Source organism: Pseudochaenichthys georgianus, chromosome 3 (assembly GCF_902827115.2).
Source record: "Pseudochaenichthys georgianus chromosome 3, fPseGeo1.2, whole genome shotgun sequence".
In the NCBI taxonomy this organism is placed as follows: domain Eukaryota; kingdom Metazoa; phylum Chordata; class Actinopteri; order Perciformes; family Channichthyidae; genus Pseudochaenichthys; species Pseudochaenichthys georgianus.
The window spans coordinates 35,177,607-35,199,488 of NC_047505.1; the positions used below are offsets into that span (position 1 = coordinate 35,177,607).

At 39.1% G+C, this 21,882-nt stretch overlaps 2 protein-coding genes across 2 annotated transcripts in view; one reads left to right on the forward strand and one right to left on the reverse strand.

Moving 5' to 3' along the window:
* The window catches only part of pde3b (phosphodiesterase 3B), a 74,373-nt gene extending 73,548 nt beyond the window's left edge, over positions 1 to 825 (reverse strand). Inside the window, 2 exon segments of the mRNA XM_034110938.1 lie at positions 3 to 466; positions 469 to 825. Coding sequence (XP_033966829.2) covers positions 3 to 466; positions 469 to 682 — 678 coding nt within the window. The 5' untranslated portion in view covers positions 683 to 825.
* A 6,142-nt stretch (positions 826 to 6,967) lies between these two features.
* Positions 6,968 to 20,104, forward strand: copb1 (COPI coat complex subunit beta 1). The gene is given in 25 exon segments (XM_034110946.2): positions 6,968 to 7,058; positions 7,472 to 7,503; positions 7,505 to 7,552; positions 7,554 to 7,617; positions 7,620 to 7,643; positions 7,646 to 7,701; positions 7,891 to 8,060; positions 8,168 to 8,282; positions 8,390 to 8,482; positions 8,593 to 8,730; positions 8,850 to 8,969; positions 9,251 to 9,358; positions 9,476 to 9,622; positions 13,779 to 13,924; positions 14,484 to 14,580; positions 15,192 to 15,352; positions 15,431 to 15,551; positions 15,649 to 15,876; positions 16,363 to 16,542; positions 18,226 to 18,370; positions 18,502 to 18,621; positions 18,731 to 18,876; positions 19,118 to 19,207; positions 19,402 to 19,557; positions 19,831 to 20,104. Coding segments are annotated over 25 exon segments (2,856 nt in total). The 3' UTR covers positions 19,891 to 20,104.
* Positions 20,105 to 21,882: the final 1,778 nt, after the last annotated feature.

Genomic DNA, 21,882 nt, shown 5'->3' on the forward strand with positions numbered 1-21,882 from the left:
AACCCCCCGCAAAGCAGGCGAAGAGAGGTCGGAGCAGGTGCAGGAAGACCGCTCAAACTTGTTGAAAGAAACCAGCCACACAACGCTGGCAAACCCAGGATAAGAACACTGTGTTTGAGTTTCAGAGTTGGAATCAGTGTGAGCAGACCCACACATCCCAACACGAATAACAACCTGCCCACCATTTGCATCTGGTGTTGGTCCTCTCCCCATTGCAAAAACCGCAAAACAAAAAAATCCCCGAGGTAACACGATGCTGGTAGTGACAGCAGCCAACATTTACTGCTCTCCTTCTTTTTCCTCCTCAAGTAAAAGGTGAGAAAGAAAAAAGCACATCCTATGCTGAATAAAGGACTGATGGACTGGGAGAAGCCCGACAAAAAAGTCCGCAAATCCCACAGCGAGTCACTTTGCAAGCTCCTAGAAATTAGGAAAGAAACTGCGAAGAATACAAACGCGCCGACGTAAAGGGCAGATATCTTTAACAATTTTGAATTAAGAATGTCTTCGTTGAAAACCTGCACACGTTAAACAAGAATCCCTGTGATGGTCCCGTTTGGAGAGGGGTGACGCAGCTCTTCACATAGCCGTTCCTGAAGCCCTCTGAGCTGTTTACACTTCCAGCTCCGTCGTGGTGCCTTGTTTTACTGTGCAAAAGCTCTCCTTCCTCCCGTGCAGACATGGCTCGACTATGCCTCCTCGTATCCACGCTAAAGTCCCCCTCTTCTAATATTCACGCCGTGTTAACGCTGAACTACATGACAGCAAATGCACTCCATGGTCACTCAAACGTGCTCCAGCACTTGGACTAAAGAAAGAAGTGAGATGTTGTTTTTACAGAAAAAGGGGCCTCCATGGTCGCCGCCTAGAGGCCACACACCTCAGTGCTTCGTAAATGTGGAGCTCTGAACCAATCCTGAGCTGCATCATTATTATAACCTACCGTAATGTAATCAAATCACTGATCCGCAGTTAGTGAACACACTTTTAAAACGTTTTCATTGAACAAAGAAAATGGCACAAAAACTGACACTTGTTTTCCATACTGCCCACATTGGAAATTGTACAGTCACCTTTGCATAAAGAAAATCCACATTTATATAAAATAATGTAGCCCTGTTGCCATACAACATTTTAATGGCCAAGGACAGTCACTTTTTGGAGTCAGCATTGTATATAGGTTTTTAACATTGATTGATCAGTTTACCTGGTGTTCATTTAAATGTAGCTTGCCTTATACTGTGTGTTTTTAATGCTTTCTGGATGTAGTGCTTTGTGTTTTAATTTACACATTATCAGATCTTGCACATGCAAGCCAAAGAAAATGTTCTGCTATTTTTTTTTTGGCAAATAAGTAGACAGTTATTTTCTATTCTATTTTAATATTTACAACCTTCTAAATTGTAAGTGTATTGTTTCAGGTAGTTATGTGTCTATGTTAATAGTAGACACTTTGAATAGACTTTAGTCAACAGTTCCAGAGTTTGTCACACTTTTGAATGTGACTACATTGATTCGCATATGTTTTGCATAAGCCTGGAAATAGTCTATTTAGTTTTAAAGTAAAGTCTTGTTTTTTGTGTTAATATTATTTGTTTTGATCAGAAGTGTCACCATCGAGTGTCGCTGCATCATGGTGCTCTGGGATCGTTTGCATAGCCTGCCTTCAGTCTGGTATGAAGATTATCGATTTAATAGATCAGCAAAACAGTGTAACAGACTTTAAATGCCGAGTTGTGGCAACATATCTAAACAAATTGTTAACGTATTTTGCGATAAAAATGCACAGACAAAGGTTGAGTTGATGTCTGACGAAATATGGTCAACTCGCTAAATACATACAAGCTTTCCCATAAGTAAATTAGCTTGTTGACATCCTAACATCAACATTGTAACATGATAGACCCAGGAGTGCCTGAAGTAAAGACTACTAATGATCCATGAGAGCTGCCAACTTGAACAAACACGTTCATAAAAGTACAAATTAAAATATACGGCTAATATCTAAACCTAAATAGTCGTATCAACGTTAACAAGTTGACAGCATTTAGATAAACCTCTCTAATGTAATTAGTTACACCTGTGTATCTGCTGTCATGACAAGTTAAAATATCAGATGTGAGAATAAGTCAAAGTAAAAGCAAGGCAGTTAAATGCACAATTCCTTACAATGCATGCAGCAACAAAAATGTGTAATATGTTACAACAACTCACCTGCTTGCCATCTCACTACCCTATAGTTTCTCTTTTGTTAACTGAACTTATAACTTCTCAAAGTACATTTATATTTAATTGAATGTCTTCTTGCAAACAAAATGTAAATAATATCCCACTTTTATATTGTGTGAGCTGTAATTCAGCCCATCAATAGTTTTCTTTTATTTGTCAGATAGTTTTTTCTCACGGTCAACTTTTATATTTCAAACTTTTAGTTCTATTTGGAGATGTTTGGATTGTATAATTGTTTACTTTCCACACTTTTTTATTTCTAATTATGTGTAATAAGAAAATAAAACAAAATAAATCCCAATGTTTGATTAATAAGTATATATAAGTATATCTTATCTTATCTTATAATGAACCGAACAATAAAATATAAGAAAAGAGAACAAATAAGCTGTGACTGTGACTTTAGATTTCTCACACATTTTGTGATTTACACAGATGTAAGGCCTTCTTGGATCCTTGAAAAGCTAGCTTGGATGTAGTATCGTACATAACATGTCTTAATGTCTGTGTTACTAGATGTGTGCCACACAGACTAAGTAAACAGGTGTGACCAGGGGGGTATACTGCGAAGCAGGATTTTCGCTTAGCCGGCTAAATTCAGGGAAAACTCCGGGTTTCCGGTCCTACGAAGCTGGTTCTCTTTTTAGCAGGCTAGATCTCCATGGTAATATATGCTAAGCAGCTAACCTGGTCGGGACCAGGTTAGGTTGCAGGCTAAGAGCTCAACTCAGTGAAAGCACCGCCTGCTGACCAATCAGAGCTCAGTGTGCGGAGTTTAAAGCGATCAAGTCATATTACAGGAGAAAGGAAATACAGAAAAGCTGCCGTTGCAGGAAAGACGGCCGGCAAAAATCACCGACTGTGTGAACGTGAACATTAATAGAATATCACCTCCCATCTTCAGAGCAATCTGACTATTATAACATTAGCGTTAAGAAAGCTTACTTAAATATCGGCCACAACATAAGTAACCGGATCAGAGTACATTAAGTACAGTCCGCGGCATATCACTTCATAATGTATCATATATTTTATTATCTGAGTCAGCTGAGCCGTATCTGGCCGTGCAACACTCACAGTGTCACATACTGTATGCAGAAGTATTATTTTAAGCAACACATAAGTTGACGAAACACTCGAGACAAATGTAATTGAAGTCAGATCGTGTTTTAGACGGGCAGTGATATCATAAACCTGTTAATGTACGCATTCAAACACTTTTTCTTTTACCAGCTGTATTCACCTTGCAGGTGCAGCTATGTGGCTTTTATCCTGGATAAAGTGTTTAAGTCATGGATGTTTAAAGTTTAACTTCTTCATTTTTGACTAGTATTAAAGTTCACTTTTCATTCAGGAAGTATGACGCTGCGCTGTCAGTATGCTTCTCCATGTTTGTGATACCACCCCTTTCATGTGAACGCGCACCTAACTAGATAGGACACGGCTGGCTTGAGCGATCCACTGATAACCAGCGTCGTAGGGACAGTTTAGCTGAGAGCGCGTATGCGTTTTGGATTAGGCCAACCGGCGTAACTCAAACATATCCAGGTTAGGTTGAACCCAGCGTTCTCGCAGTATAGGCCCCTGATGTGTCTCTGAAAAGTCAAAACATTACGTGTTATAATAGTAATAATCTTATTCAGCGTTTACTGTTGGTTCAGTTTTGTCAGCAGGGTAAACAATGTTTCCCTTTAACTTAACTAATGTGTATATTTCGCCTCTTCTTTAGATATGTAACCAGTATGACAGAGATGTTACTCTTTTGAGACATGAGGTTGACGTAATGATGCATTTTGTTCACCACTATCACCATTTTATTTATTTATTGTTTGTTTTTTATTTATGTGTTAGTTTTCTATGAAATTCTTCATTAATGTTAAATTATTCAATGGGTCCCTGGAAGTGGCAGTGGCAGTCAGTTATTATATATTTCCTCCTTTACACTATTTTGAATGATGGTAGAAGAGGAACTACACTTGAAACCATTCCCAGAGAACAGGATCCTTAAAGTAGAATACAATTAATTAAATGACAATACAATAAACAATCTATTTTTTATAGTAAGCATAAATAAAGGGCATGTGTGAAGCGGTTGTTCTATAGCTGAAAAAAGGTTCTGCAGTGTCAACAAGTACTTTGCTCTTGACTTGAACCATAAACCTTTCTTATCGTGAAAACTTCCATTTTAATATATGTAAACACTTCCATGGTAGTGGTTGTTAATCAGTGTAAGAATTATTGCAATACGTTGTGGTGTTGGCAGCCATACAACAGTGTACAATGTTTAAGGTAGCTGGTGGTCTGCACAACTGACATACATTAACAGATTCTCTGAAGATACTAAGATACTCCCCTCCATTGTTTTATCCACTGAATGTATCAGTAAGGCTTAGCTTCCACTGGAGGTTGCTGCATTATATTATATTACGTTACATACTATTTGTTAAAACACTAAAGTAGCTATATTTAGTTCCCCCAAAATAATGTAATGTATTTGTGATGCAGGAATCATATCTGAAATAGTTCTACTGAACCAATAAACGTTAAGTGGAAGTTGAAATTCACTGTGAAAAACAAAAAATCAATCATGGCTGTACAAAGATGTTTAAAGTATATTTTATTTTTTACAATAACATTTGCTGCAATTATCACTATTCACATATTTGAATATGAAAGGGCAGTGAGGTAAAAAACGTTGTTTAGTGTACTGCATAATAATAATGATATTATTATTATTATTATTATTATTATTATTATTAATTTCACCCTGTTTTTATCCACTTAAAAAAAAGGCTACCATTTAAATATGTACACCGAATTACCAGAAAACATGATACATTCTTAAGTTCATCTTCTTCTTATGTGTATTGTTATCAACAAATAAAGTATTCTAGGCCTATAAGTAATGTGACAAGGCAAATCAGCTTTATTTAAAAAATGGCAGTGCATTGGCAACAGGCTGAGTGCAGTTTTTTAGTGGCTTATTTCTTTCATTCAGGGAGTCAACATCCACAAGGAATCTGAACAAATTAGTCTCATACATTTGACCACGGTCCGTCAAATTCACTGGTGGAATACAGAATAATTCGTGTCTTGCAACATTATACAAATTTAAGAGCGTGATATAAATAATTGATGTAATAGTTATAATATGTGTTTTTTAATGGGAAACGCTCCTTATTATTGCTCTCGCGTTTGAGCCTTCCGCCACACGGTAGCAGTGATGTGGCTCAGAAAGTAATCTTCCACGTCAGTAGGAAGTGGTAGGGATCTACACAGACAGCTCGCCAAAGGGAGCTCCTGGGACATGTCACAGATGTAATTATCCAAACCTGGATATCGAAGGCCACTTCGGAGGATAAAAGTCTCGCAATAAGGTATGTAAAGTGATTCTCTTGTTGACCAAGGTGATATTTTCTCTCCCGACCCGCGGTATCTGCTCAGGCAGCTAGCTAACGTTACTGTCCACCATTTCATTGCTAGCCTGAGCAGAAGCTAAGCTGGCGTTTGCTAACATTCGCTAGTTAGCGACTAATCACATATATTAACTAAATCTAACCAATTGTATAGTCCACTTAGTAATTAATGTTTGCCTTTTATTCAGGTTTTGCCACACAATTGTTGTTGCTATCGCAGGTAGGGCCATTAAAACTGTAACAGGAGCTGCAGTGTTGTACCAGGATTTTAACGCTGCGTGTCACACTTTCTGGAGTTGAGCTTCATCACCCACTTAATCGTAACCATTCCGTCTATGAGAGTGACATTGTCACTTGAACTGCTTCTTCTGTCACAATGACAGCTCTTGTCTCTGTTTTTGTGATGACAGGCATCGCGTTTTTACATAATAAAGCCGAACCTAGCAAACACTACCACTATGTAACTAACCACCTAATGTTAATTACATCTATCCAAAGACAACTCCGTATTAATTACGCTCCTCCTTTTGTTACAACTAGGTGCTGGAGGAAACACCTGTTGGGGATGTTTTTCTGAAAGAGTTTTACATAGAAGCCCCACAAACAAATGCCTCATTGATCCAAACAATCAATTTTTAGGCAACACCTGTATAATGCTAAAACATTTGAAGATACCCTTCATTATTTTTCTCCATGTACTGTTTCTGCCCAAGTCTTTCAGGGTCTAAATAATCCCAGAATGTTTTGAGTCAGATAATCACCCAGGACTGATCACAAGTCTATGGCAGGGCAAACACTAACCTAATACATTACATTCACAACTACTTAATTGATTTATTATGCATTCCTTTGAAAATATTCTGGAAGGACCTCTGGTTTGTGAGGCTAACGTGTTAAATAAACAATGAGACAATGTCCTATACACATGCAGTTAAATTCACTAAATAAGTAGTGGCAAAATCATTATTTTTACTCTTAATAATGTTTTTTTCCCCCAGTAAAAGTAAGAATGTGAGTGATATAATAATTATAACAGTTTGCCATGTCTTCTTTGCCATGCTGATGAAAATGTAATGAAATCATGACCCAACAGTGCTTTTTCCTGTTTCAAGGACATGATGCTATTCAGCAAATGTATGTTGTTTGTGTCCAATGTTCATCCAGATTTTGTTCACACATTTGCTTTACTTACTGTTTATGCATCTGTGTAAAAAAAAATCTCCACCCTTTTACTGAATCTATCTTTAACTGTTTCTTGCAGTATTGTCCAGTGATCGACATTCGTTGGGATTCTTCTAAGACGAGATACAGGCCGAAGCAAAATGACGGCTGCAGAGAACGTGTGTTACACTCTGATCAATGTTCATCTGAATCAGAGCCTCCTTCTGAGGGTCACACTTAAGGCTGATCTAGGTAACTATTCTTACAGTTCATTTGCATAGCTACCTTATTAAACCTTAGAGGGACTATATTATTTTTCTACATTCCAACTGCAATACATTTGAGTTGAATGGAAATCAATGTGTGCTGTTTAAAGTGTTAAAAGGCTTAAAAGAATCAAAAGCAAAACATATTTTCCATTAAATGAAGTTCTTTCCAATTTAGGGATAACCCATACATCTCAGTGTCAGCTAATTTCTTAGGAAGTATTTCTTTAGTAGAATGTTTTTCCACTAGAAACAATTTGCAGCCAATGTTGGTTTTAATACATAAACAGCTAAACAATATGAATCACTCCTCAAACAAGTGAACATCCCAAAAATCATAATGCATGCTTAGGGTCAAGCTGATGTAGTAGTAAGACAAATACATATTGTTCTCTACAGAAAAGGGGGAGATCAAGGCAAAGACCGAAGCCCCTGAAGAAGGTCATCATCATGATCCTGAATGGTGAGAAGTTGCCAGGAACTGCTGATGACCATCATCCGCTTCGTGCTGCCTCTTCAAGACCACACCATCAAGAAGCTGCTGCTGATTTCTGGGAGATTGTTCCCAAAACCCCTCAGACGGAAAGCTGCTGCAGGAGATGATCCTGGTCTGTGACGCCTACAGAAAGGTAAGATTCATCCACTCAATCTGTAGATCTGTATATTTCTTATATCAGGTGTCCTGTCATCAATATACAGCATGGGAAATAATGCTTGTTATAGTCAGAATGGGAACAAAATAAACAGCAGCACAGTTCGGCAGTGTTGTGACTATTGAATCCACACCATTTTCATTTTTCTCACTTTTTTAATTTCAGGACTTGCAGCATCCAAACGAGTTCATCCGTGGCTCCACTCTGCGCTTCCTGTGCAAGCTGAAGGAGTCCGAGTTGCTGGAGCCGCTCATGCCAGCGATCCGGGCCTGCCTGGAGCACCGCCACAGTTACGTGCGCCGCAACGCCGTCCTGGCCATTTACACCATCTACAGGTACAAACTGTTAAAGGTTTTATGTGCAGTTGACTTTCCATATAAACATATGTTGTACTTTATTCACTGTTGCACAACAATCAGCTGATGATCTTTATTTCTTGTAGGAACTTTGAACAACTCATCCCAGATGCTCCAGAGTTGATTCATGATTTTCTTGTCAATGAGAAAGATGCCAGCTGCAAGAGAAATGCGTTCATGATGCTGATCCATGCCGATCAGGTCCGTAAAATATTGCCCATTTCCTTATTTTTCTATAATTGTGTGCCGCTAGACTTACATTATCTATCCCAAAGGTATACCTTACACATGTCATTCACATCTTACAGGATCGAGCTCTGGATTACCTCAGCACGTGTATCGACCAGGTTCACACTTTTGGCGACATTCTCCAGCTGGTCATTGTGGAGCTGATTTACAAAGTGAGTGCCAGCATTAAGTCTAATTCATCTTAGTTTTGTAGCATAACGGCATACTGCCACAAGAGCTGCGTTGGTGTCTGAACTCTTGCTGTATTTCTTCTGTCTGTTAGGTTTGCCATGCTAACCCCTCTGAGCGTGCACGGTTTATCCGCTGCATCTACAACCTGCTGCAGTCCTCCAGCCCGGCTGTGAAGTATGAGGCTGCTGGCACTCTTGTTACCCTCTCCAGTGCTCCCACAGCCGTTAAGGTACATCACCCGGGTTTTGTCAATATACCGTATATATGGTAGTGATATTGTACTGCATTGGAGCGAGTAGCAGTGATGTCTTATGTCGTTTATTCATCTTTTGCTTTGCCGGACTTCAGGCTGCAGCCCAGTGCTACATTGATCTGATCATCAAGGAGAGCGACAACAATGTGAAGCTCATTGTTCTCGATCGTCTGATTGAGCTGAAGGAGCATCCCACTCACGAGCGTGTACTCCAGGTACGTTGAATTATTGCTGTTTTACTACAATTACCCATCACTAACCTGATTTGGATTGATAGGATATAACATGATATAAGCAACAATAATTACAACAACTATATATGAAAATGTACAGAATACATTTTTCGAGTCAAAAGCAGCTGAAAAGTCTGTAAGATATAAAAATCTAGCAAACGTAGTTATATTAGGACACTGCAACAGTTTGCTGAGCCTACAGTGCTACATCTCTGTTAGGAAGTAATTCGGTTTTTCACCAATATATTTGTATTTCTATCCAGGATCTTGTGATGGACATCCTGCGTGTCCTCAGCACTCCTGACCTGGAAGTCAGAAAGAAGACCTTGCAGCTGGCACTGGACCTGGTTTCATCTCGCAATGTAGAAGAGGTCAGTGGCGCGCAGTATATCCAAGTTCTTGTTGTTGTTATTATTTTGTCCAGGCGTGTACACAAATATATATATATATTTATACTGCAAATAAAGTGAAATCTATTGTCTTTACAGTTGGTGATAGTTTTGAAGAAGGAAGTGATCAAGACAAACAATGTAACGGAACATGAAGACACTGATAAGTACCGGCAGCTTCTGGTACGCACTCTCCATTCCTGCAGTGTGCGCTTCCCTGACATGGCGGCCAATGTCATACCTGTGGTGAGTTTCCTATCATTTAAACACACCAGTATCCAGTGTGCGAAAAAGTACACGTCCCACCGTCCGGGACGTGTTATTTACAATATCGGACAAGTAGATCTTTCAATTGACTTGTCCGGCGGACAAGTGACGGTTTTCGCCCTGATTTATTGACAAATTATAGATAAATTCAGTTTACAAAAGGCAGAACTCATTCGCAAATTGTACGTGTCCGCCATTGTTCGTTTAGAAGTGTTAGTTTCGGTTCTGCTTGTCGATTCCTAAGGAAATGCATCTCGCCGCTTTCTGTACAGTTAGACGGGGGCGGGGCGGGAAGTGTAGCACAGTGGCAGGGTTGGGGAGCAAAACTTGGTTCCGACTCCGAGTAGGAACAAATAACCATTGTCCGTACCGGGATTAATAAGAGTTGTGAGGACAGGAGGCGAGGCCGAGCCCCGCGGACCGCAGCTCTCTTTCTCTCTCTCTATGCTCCGTATCAGCTGATCGCTGCACGGTGCAGCTCAGTGTCTCTCTCTCTCTCTTTCTACACACAGCGGATCCGCTGCCCGTTTAACAGCCTCATCTTTGTCAAACTTTCTTCCAAACCACAGCACTGAGACTGCTCTTGTAAAGGTCTTTAACGACATCCACTTAAACACAGACAGTGGCAGAACTTCAGTGTTAGTATTATTAGATCTCAGTGCTGCGTTTGACACTGTTGACCACAGCATATTACTGGACCGACTGGAAAACTGGGTGGGACTTTCGGAAACAGTTCTAAATTGGTTTAAATCCTACTTAAAGGACAGAAACAACTTTGTTTCTATCGGTAAATACACATCTGAGTTGACAAATATGACATGTGGGGTTCCTCAAGGCTCCATCTTGGGGCCTCTTCTCTTTAACATCTACATGCTACCACTGGCTCAGATAATGAAGAACAACAAAATAAGTTACCATAGCTATGCAGATGACACACAAATTTACGTAACAATTTCACCAGGAGACTATGCTCCAATTCAAACACTGAGTAAGTGCATTGAACAAATCAATGACTGGATGTGTCAGAACTTTCTCCAATTAAACAAAGATAAAACTGAGGTAATGGTTTTTGGAGCCAAGGCAGAACGTTTAAAAGTTAGCGCTGAGCTTCAGTGTGCAATGTTCAAACCAACAGATAAAGCCAGAAATCTAGGTGTAGTCATGGACTCTGACCTGAGTTTCAACAGTCACATTAAAACAGTTACTAAATCAGCCTACTATCACCTAAAGAACATATCTAGGATTAAAAGACTAATGTCACAGCAGGATTTGGAAAAACTTGTCCATGCCTTTATCTTCAGTAGACTCGACTACTGCAATGGTGTCTTCACAGGTCTCACTAAAAAATCTATTAGAAAGCTGCAGCTGATTCAGAACGCCGCTGCTCGAGTCCTCACTAACACTAAGAAAGTGGATCACATCACTCCTGTTCTGAAGTCTTTACACTGGCTTCCTGTGTGTCAAAGAATAGATTTCAAAATACTGCTGCTGGTTTATAAAGCACTGAATGGTTTAGGCCCAAAATACATTTCTGACCTCCTGCTAAACTATGAACCATCCAGATCTCTCAGGTCTTCAGAGACTGGTCAGCTTTCTGTCCCCAGAGTCAGAACTAAACATGGTAAAGCAGCGTTCAGTTATTATGCTCCAAATATCTGGAACAAACTCCCAGAAACCTGCAGGTCCGCTGCAACTCTGACTACTTTTAAATCCAGGCTGAAGACTTTTCTTTTTGTCGCTGCTTTTATTTGAACTATTCATATCTTAAACTGCACTGTAACTTTTATCCATGTACTTTTTCTTGTAATGTTTAATTGAACTATTTATATTTTAGACTGCACTGTAACTTTTATCCATGTATTTTTTTTTCTTAATGTTTATTTGATTAGCTTTTCTTAATGCTTAATGTCTTTCATTTTTTTTTTTTTTTTTTTTTGTAAAGCACTTTGAATTGCCTTGCGTTGAAAAGTGCTCTATAAATAAACTTGCCTTGCCTTGCCTTGCCTTGCCTTATGTTCTTTCTCTAACACGTAATGAAGGTTATTAAGCGTTTTAGCTCCTGTGTTGTTAATATTGACCACCATTTCCTTTATGAAGTAAAGCAGCCTCCCTGTCTGTGTCCTCGCGCTGTCCTCACATCCCTGGACCCCCAGACTCGGAGGAGCACAGGGATGTCAGTATTGTTTATGAAGCAGGGTATAGAAAGTACATTATTGAAATGAAAATACTATTTATTTACTTTTACAAACAGTGGGCAGCTGCAGCATGTGTATTGCAGGACATGTGTAAGCGTGCAAGCGTCTTTGAGTTGTAGAAAAGCGCTAGGCCTATACTGTAGGCTATAAATATAATGTATTATTATTATTATTAGACCGATGTGTTGGAGATGTGTGGTTGGACTCTGTCTCACAGGCAGGTTGCAGTGTAACATCAGAGGAGACTGGGCCAATTGTACATTCTCAAACTGCACCACTTAGAAATAACCAGTGGCGTTTCTATATGTACAAAAGTGGTGGGGCACAAAAAACGTAGATGTCTATATATAAGCTTCTGCAGTGAGGTTCATGGCTGGTGAGGCACTGGCACTGACTCTTCAGGTTTACAAACATTATATTTTGACCTAAATCAAAATATAATATTCTTTTCAAAAGCCTTTTTAGTCTGATGCTTCAATTAATTTTAAACAGACAGTTCAACAGAAGGATACCCAAAAAATGTAATTTTATCATTTAAATATTGAATTGTTCTCTCTTAGTAAGATCCCATTTTCAATACAATTGTGGTCTTACCTTGACTTGAAGATGAAGTCCATTTGCCTATCCTTCTGGAGAAAAATCTCTATTACTTTTTTGTAAAAGTCCTCCTTATCTTCTTGTAGTTTCAAAAGTCTATCATAAATCTAAATGATGGATTTATGATTATAAAATTATAAAAGTAGGGTAGACATGTGGATATTATCCGGCTGAACAAAACTTGCATGTATCGAACAGGTACGTTTCCCACAGATCTTATTTTGAGCTATTTTCTAAAATCCTATGGAGAAATCTCATTGCTTTTTTGTGGAGGGAAGCCATGCGCAGCTTACTTCCTGGTTTTAGGATGCGTCTCTCTCCTCCTCTTCACCTGCTCTTCACACACCACACTTTTCGCGGCACACGTACTTACAGCCAATCAGCTCTGAATTATGTGAGTTGACGTAAGGTGGGGATGGCAGCACTTATTTTTTGCCACACACATTAAATAGGAAAATACTCTGAGCATGCGCAGTGTAGTTTTTGCAGTCACCGTTCACTTAGACAGTGAGAGGGAGGGGCAGGATCGGGTTTTGTTCCACATGGCTCTAAACAGCTCAATAGGCACACACTGTAAACACTAATTAGAAGAACACATACTAAAACAGCAATGTACAGACGAATCAGATGATTAAACATGATCTTAAAATATATTTTATATATATTTGAATTTATTTTTTGCATTTTGTTGTAATCATTATTTTAATACTTTCTGCTGACACTAGGTCAGCCCCTAATGACCAGTCGCCACTGGAAATAACTAAACAATGCAGAGATTATTTTTATATAATTGTATTCAATAATCGTAAGAAATTCAACAGTATGAAGTGATTTGTAAATAGGAATACAGATTTGACTTAATGTTTTCATAAATATATTTTTCTCCCAGTTTGTCATGGGACTTATTTTTACCCTCTCAAAGAACCGGAATCGAGAGCCGAAAATAACCGGAATCGAAAAGCAGAACCAGAATCGTTAAAATTCAAACGATACCCAACCCTATGTGTGATGCAGTAAAAGCTTACCGCTCACTTACATTAGCGGTGTCGTAAAAACCGTGGGAAAATGTAAAATACGATGGCGATGAAGAAGATTCCAGTGGCCCCAAATTTTGTCCATTCCGGACAAGTGAAAAATGTATTCGGACAAGTAAATTGCCAAACTCACTTGTCCATGGACAAGTACTCTCTAAAAACTTTTTCTCACACTGGTATCAAGATGCTCGTGACATTTGTTATATTTTATAGCTTTCTGAAATGGTCTCAATGGTGGTTTGTATGTATGACACTATATAGTAAAGTATGAGTATATAGTAAGGCTTTTCTTCGTGTTATGATTTACAGCTGATGGAGTTCCTCAGTGACACTAATGAGGCAGCTGCTGCTGACGTGCTGGAGTTTGTGAGGGAGGCCATTCAGAGGTTTGACAGCCTGAGACCCCTCATCATCGAGAAGATGCTGGAAGTCTTTCACGCCATCAAAACTGTCAAGTAAGGCTTTCTAAGCACATTAAGGGGAATATTATGCAATGTCTTGGTAATGCCATCCTAATAGATATAAACAAAAGAAGGTACAATTTAGGTTAGACTATTTTATATGGATACATAAACAAGTCAATCAACAAATAAGTACATCCTTTTCTATTCAGTTTGTGCTAATCTGAAGTCATTACTCATACTAATACTAAAAATACGAGCTGAACTGTCATTTTGTTCTGTCATTGGGCACATGCTTTTTATTATACTATGTATTAATAAAGAGACTCATGTGAGGTCAAATCACACACTTGAGTTCTTCTTCAATTATGTCTCCTCTGAAATGATGTGATTAAAAAAAAAAGGGTACAAGAGCACAAATAATCAAACATATACAAACCAACCTTAAACAAAGAATGAATTTGCCTGATTTTGGTCATTCTGGTCTGATAGTCACTTTATGTTTTACCTCAAGTCACATTTGTCGAATGCCATTTGGCTAGGTAGTGTATCAATACAGGAGTACGTAGTTCTGTCAATGCTCTTCAACATTGTCACCGTTGTGTTATTTCAGGATCTACAGGGGAGCGTTGTGGATCCTGGGAGAATACTGCAGCACCAAGGATGACATCCAGAGTGTGATGACAGAAGTACGCAGGTCCTTGGGAGAGGTACGTCCATTATTATTATTCAGGGTGTCCGCGGGGTCTTAAAAAGTATTACAAGTTGATGAATCAATGTAGCGAAAATGAAGGCTATTAAACGGCATTTTCCAAGGTATTACATTTTGTAGCTTGTTTTCAATAAGTATATAAGTTGTCCAAAGAGGTTGTATTCTACAGTCTGCCTGAATGTATTCATTGCGTAGGTGTGTAGTGTGATTCTGTAGTTTATTTATGGCATCCCGTTGGATGTGACGTCATCTGAACAGGACATTGCACGCTCACTGCTTGATAGCGCGCGAAGCTCCGTTTACGCCGGTTGTTAAACATCGTTTTGGGGAAATGCAAGTCTGCGTCCAAATGGTTGGAAGATAAGGAGGAAGGACAATCAATACTGTATATAGTCAATGTGAGGTAAAGTGTGTCGCCAATGTAGACGGTTAAAACTCCAAGTGGCGATGAGGTCTTAAAATGTATGGAAAGGGTCTTAAAAAAGGTCTTAAAACAAGGTATTACATTTGATTTCAGGATTCCTGCATATACCCTGTTATTAGTATTAAATGGAAAAAAGCTCACTTGACAAGCCAAATTGACCGAACATCCATCTCTTGTCTGGACAGATCCCCATTGTAGAAAATGAGATCAAGAGAGACTCGGGGGAGGTGAAAGCAGATGATGAAGTGAGCGCGGCTCCAGCCCAGAAGCTGGTGACAGAGATGGGAACCTATGTGACGCAGAGCGCTCTCAGCTCCAACAGGCCTTCCAAAAAAGAAGAGGATAGGTAAAGAAAGGCTCATTATTCTCCATTGATTGTCTGCACAGTGAACTCACTCAATAAACACTGCTTCTGTTGTTCCAGACCTCCACTCAGAGGCTTCCTGATGGACGGAGACTTCTATGTGGCAGCTTCCCTGGCCACCACCCTGACCAAAGTTGCCCTGCGTTATGTTGGAATTGTTCAAGACAAAAAGAAACAAAATGTAAGTCGTCCTCTTTCCACTCTATTGACCACTTCTGTCAAAAACAATTAACCAGCTGACTGTTTGTCTAAGCCCTGTTGTCTTGCTGTCCCCTCAGTCCTTTGTCGCAGAGTCCATGCTGATCATGGTCACTGTGCTGCACCTGGGCAAGTCCTCTCTTCCCAAGAAGCCAATCACAGACGACGATGTGGACCGCATCTCGCTGTGCCTCAAGGTCCTGTCGGAGTGCTCGCCTCTTATGAATGACATTTTCAACAAGGAGTGCCGCAGATCCCTGTCACATATGCTGACTGTCAGACTGGAGGAGGAGAAGCTCTCGCAGAAGGTAACGCTATTTAACCTCCTGTTATTTAACCAGCTGAGGCATCGCCACAAGAAGAGGAAGTCACATTTTATCTGTAAATTGCATATTTGTTGACTCAGCCCTTATTTATGAATGTTACAAATTCAGTTTTATGCTTGTAAATATACATATAGTGTTTATAAGACAAATAAGTTTTGTTTTTAAGAATGTATTGCCTTTTTTAAGAGCTTTGAGCAAAAGGAAAAGTGCTTTATAAATAACATGTATTATTATTATTTATGGCATTCATTTATGAGGGTGTCCGCGTCTCTTGACAAAAACATAATTGCTCCATATTTTTGTTGATACATGTAACTTGATTCTAATTGAAATATATATTTATCTTACTAATTTGTTTTCACATCTTGGCCTCACTATTTAAGTGTCTTGAATATTTCTTGGTGGGACAACTATATGCTCGATTATCCCCTTCAAAATAACCCTATGTGTTTCTTATTCTGACCACAGAAAGAGTCTGAGAAACGAAGCGTAACAGTGCAGGCAGACGACCCGATCTCCTTCATGCAGCTGACCGCCAAAAATGAGATGACTTCTAAGGAGGACCATTTCCAGCTCAGTCTGCTGGCTGCTATGGGCAACACTCAGAGGAAAGAGGCTAATGATCCCCTGGCTTCAAAACTCAACAAGGTACCCCCACAGCAGAGGTGGGAGTAAGTCCTACATGTGCAAGTCATGAGCAAGTCTCAAGTCTTGACCTACAAGTATCAAGCAAGTCCCAAGTCACTGTGGTGAGAGTCAAGCAAGTCAAGTCATTGCTCAGATCAACCAAGTCAAGTCATACGAAATTCTGATGAATAAGCCCAGTTTCCGCATTTAAATCAGTTAAAAGACAGTGGTTATGAAAATGGATTCAACCCACACTATGATCTTCATTACATACAGTTAATCATTTGAAATCTAATTTAGACCGATGACAATCATATTAGATTCATATTAACCCTAGAACTGCAGACAATATAGCGAGGACTCAATCAAAAAGTCTGTTCAAAAAGGCAGAATTCCAGGTAAGAAAATCAGATATGGCATTTGCCATTACACATATTTAATTTAACTGTATGTTAACACAAGAACCGCCAACAGCGTCAGCACCTACATAGATATCATTTTCAAATCAATTAATTTGTTCCTCTTCATAATTTCCTTACAAACTAAGTAGGACGATTTTAAACTCAGTTAATTGGGTTAATTTAGAAATTGCTTCATTTTACCATCATAACAGATCAAAAAGTTCAGATTCATTTTACAATAAATCAAGGAATGATGCACTTCTACAAACAAAAACAACATAATTAAAACATTTAAACAAACTACTAAAAGTAGATTAACTACATTATTCAAAGTTTACAGTAACTTCTGATAACAGAGGGGAAATAAACGAGGCATCTCCTTTCCTCTCTCTCTCTCTCTCTCTCTCTCTCTCCCTCCTCACAGCCCGTCAGTATCAGGGTTAGTCAAAATGAATCCCTTGGCGGTTCTAGTGTTAAATTACCGTGTTGTCTTCTCTTTGCAATGCTTAATCGATATGAAACCAAGTCTAATGTAGCTTAAACTTAACGTTAGCTTACTAGCTAACACAACACATGCACGTACCTTTCTCTGTGTTTTTTTTGTAGTGACGATTGAAGTTGGATGTTGTGGTGGTCGTGTCACTGATCTTTATGCTGCAGACCCTGCATACCGCTGTTCTCTTCTTATTACCGTCATCGACAACATAATCCTTGAATCCAAACTTCACTATTTTTGGAGTAAAGCTAGCCGCTGCCATGTTAACTGACACTCCTGCCGTCTAGTCGGTTGCCAGGTTTGTGCGCACGGCGCTATAATCACCCAATCACGTTTCGAAAAAACTCAATGTAATATCTCACTACAAAAACAAACGCAAATATTTATATAAGTCCTTTCAAGTCATCTGTCTCAAGCTTAAGTCAAGTCTCAAGTCATGATTACCAAGTCCAAGTCAAGTCTTTTATCAATGTTAGTCAAGCAAGTCTCAAGTCCAAAAATATGCGACTCGAGTCAAGTCATGTGACTGCAACTGGAAATTACATTGAGAAAGATCAACTTGGGAATTAGATTAATTTGTTTTGAGATTTTATTCATTTGTTCTTTATGCAGGGACACACTCAGCTACGAGTATCATTTTGCTTTTTTAATCCTGCTGCTTGAGGTCTTGCTGTGCAAATGCACTGCTGTTAAAACCTTGTAAAAGTAAATGGTATACAAATGTACTTTTTAATTGTTTACTGTGAGGAAACATTTGTACTTGCATTATAATTTATGATTAAATGTATTTGTTTTTGTCCACTCTAGGTGACCCAGCTGACAGGGTTCTCAGACCCAGTGTACGCTGAAGCCTATGTTCATGTCAACCAGTATGACATCGTGTTGGACGTGCTGGTGGTCAACCAAACCAATGACACTCTCCAGAATTGCACTCTTGAGCTGGCCACTTTAGGTTAGTTTGGTTTATTTTTCACCTCACTGGACATATGAACATGTTCTCCCCATTAATGATGATTAAGCCCCTCGTATTTTTTTGCTACTAGTTGTTATGTTTGCATTCCACTAATAGTATCCATCCCACAGGTGATCTCAAGTTGGTTGAGAAGCCTTCACCTTTAACTCTGGCTCCTCACGATTTTGCTAACATCAAGGCTAATGTTAAAGTGGCCTCGACTGAGAATGGCATCATATTTGGAAACATTGGTAAGATAATCTTTTGGTTTATCGTCTTAATAGAACTTCAGCTCGTTTTGATCTCTGTAACCAGAGAAGTAAGTCTAATTTGTGGGGATGTTTGCTCCTTTCTTTCCAGTGTATGATGTGTCGGGAGCCGCTAGCGACAGAAACTGCGTCGTCCTCAGTGACATCCACATTGACATCATGGACTACATCCAGCCTGCGTCCTGCACTGATGCAGAATTCAGACAGATGTGGGCAGAGTTTGAGTGGGAAAACAAGGTAGGCTTTGCTTTTCTACTTTGTGGCTAGTTCCCAGAAACAAATTGCCTTTAAAAAGTGTGTTTGATATCATTTGTCATACACACAGGTTTTTTGTACTTCCTAAAGTACAGTCCTAAATATTGATTTTGGTTTATGGATTTTTGAATAAAAATCCTACATTCAAAAATCCATAAACCAAAATCAATATTTAGGACTGTGAGCATTGAAGATGTTCCTAATCAATCTTTCTTTTTCATAGGTGACAGTGAACACCAACATCACTGATCTGAACGAGTACCTTCAGCATATCCTTAAGTCCACCAACATGAAGTGTCTGACTCCTGAGAAGGTTGGTATAAGACATCACATCAACAGAGATAATCATTTAGATGAGGTTTTAATGCTGGCTGGACCAATAGAAATAAATGAAATAGGCCATTAGTTTTGGTGCTGGTGCATTTTGTAACGAATCAGGTAAATCCTCTGGTGTTGTTACTACTCTGTAATACTCTCAACTCTTATCCTTCTTTTCTCACAAACCAGGCGCTGTCAGGCTTCTGCGGCTTCATGGCTGCCAACCTCTATGCTCGTTCAATCTTTGGCGAAGATGCCCTGGCTAACGTCAGCATCGAGAAGCCCATCCACCTGGGGCCTGATGCTCCTGTCAACGGACACATACGCATTAGAGCCAAAAGTCAGGTGGGTCTCAGCTGCTGCACCATAAACCTTTATACATCTAAGAAGTAAAGGCTTTGTTGGATTTATTATCTTTCAACTTGAGAAATGCACCAAATTAATCTTTTGGAAGGATATCATTGAATTAAATACTTTATTGAAGGAATTGGACGAAATGGCCAGGGAGAGTGATAATATGAAACAGCCCATAACTTGGTGTGATGTTGCTCTAAAAGCGTTTGTTCTTATCAGTGTCTAGAAATGCTATAACAATAAATCTTCTCCTTTCTTTCACAGGGGATGGCCTTGAGTCTCGGAGACAAAATCAACCTCTCCCAAAAGAAGTCAAATGTCTGAGACAACTCTGGTCCAGCTGACCCCTCTGCTGTTCTCTTTCATCCTCCATCTTACAGTCTTTTCATCACAGCTAATTAAGAACTCTATATGGTCAGTGGCTTTCCGCTGTTTTCTTTCTTTCTTTTTTTTACATCACCTCCGTCTGGAAACTCAATTTCAGTAATGTTCTTTCCCTGTCCTGTTTAATTTTCAATAAACTATGTATTAAAAGAAAGACTTAATTTTGCTTAATGCTTTATTCACTGTCACTGATGTATATTTTGTAGTTTTAATTTTGGGCAGATTTAACTTAATGCTAAAACAATTATTTTTAAAATAATTATTGTTAGTTTCCCCAACTATTCGAAACTTTATATTAGATTTATCGTTCTTTGTGCCCAAGTCACTCTTAAAGGTTTTAATTGATTAATTCATTCAACTAATCGTGTCAAAAGCCATATTAAGAACAGGAAAGAGGATGAGGTTCATGAGAAGGAGTTTCTACTGTCTTTATTTAGAAATGACTGTTGAAGGGTGAAGTTTGGAAAATACTTTAGAGATGACCATTGTTAAATTGCTTTCACCTGGAAAGTTGAACATGAATAATGAATTCCTCAGATGCCTTGTGTGATCTCGTGCACAGTGTGAAGATGAACATCAGTAGTCCAGCACCCCAACAATGGCATCATGAATACTCTTAAATACATCCATATCCTTAGCTTGGACACAATTTATTTTGACCTCAGGTACTACTGAATATTGCAGTGATTTCAAAGGTACTCTCAAAACCATCTGCAAGTGTTACCTTCACTGATCAAATGAGATTGAGATGGATTAGTGTTGGCAGAGAGTTACATATTCCACTTTCCCTCCTGTTTATGTATGAGTAAAGGGACATTTCTGGGAATATGCCAGATTAAAGGGTCACAACCCGGTCATACATTTGCAATATCTCTGAAATCTGTCTCTCCAGGGGCTTAAATAAAGGCTGAAAGGTGGCTTTGAGGTCAGAGCTTCAGCTGCTAAAATAAACAGCTGGCAGCAGTTACTGGCCATTTCTCAATGTTGAGTAAAGCTGCTGCAGAGCCACTATTTCAAGTATACAACGTCATCGAGTGGCTCCGAAGGACTGTTTAAATCTGGTTTAAATGCCCAGCTTTTGGCACCACTCGATGACGTAGTATACTTAAAATAGTGGCTCTGCAGCAGCTTTACTCGACATTGAGAAACGGCCACTGACAACCTACTGTCTGCATTGTACGGCCTCTTTGGATTTATGGTAGATATTATCCATCATTATTACAATGAAATCTAAACTCCATAAAACCGTTAAGCTTTTACACCCTGTGTTTATGCTATGTTTTTGTATCTTCGTGATTTTTCTTGTACACAAAGTACTCGTACATTCTTTAATTTATCATTTTTATAGGGACTCTTTTATATGGGTCTGTGTCTGTGAAAAAGTGTTTGTAAGTGGTTTTACTATATGTAGCACCAAGCCCAGTGTCAAAAATACTTTTCATTGTTCAAGGTAACTGTGAAAATATATATCTTTGGACACTTTCAGTTTACTGGGCAGTTTTTTTATTACGCCTGTCCTGCATTTTATACAAAAAATGCTGCAGCATTTCTCTTTCTCAGCTGCTAACAAGCTTGTCCTGAACTTAAGGCCTTATGGGTGAGTTCAAAGGTTTAGTAACACTCTCACTCTCCATATGAAACAACTATGTATATGAATGCCTGAAACCAACTTTTATACTCTCAATCAAGACTTTGAATGACACATGAGTGCACTGTTTCGCATCCAGCCTCCTTCTTCTGACACTAGGTGGCGCCACATGTGTCGAATCCATAGGTCGAATCAAACCGTGCTTTGGCACCCTGCACATCATAATCCTGTAGTCAGATTTGTCATAACATGGCATTTACTTGACATGTTGATATAATACAAAAAAGCCATGCTTGTACACACTGAAGTTAAGTCTGTCCTTTCAGATAGACTGGCTTAAGTCT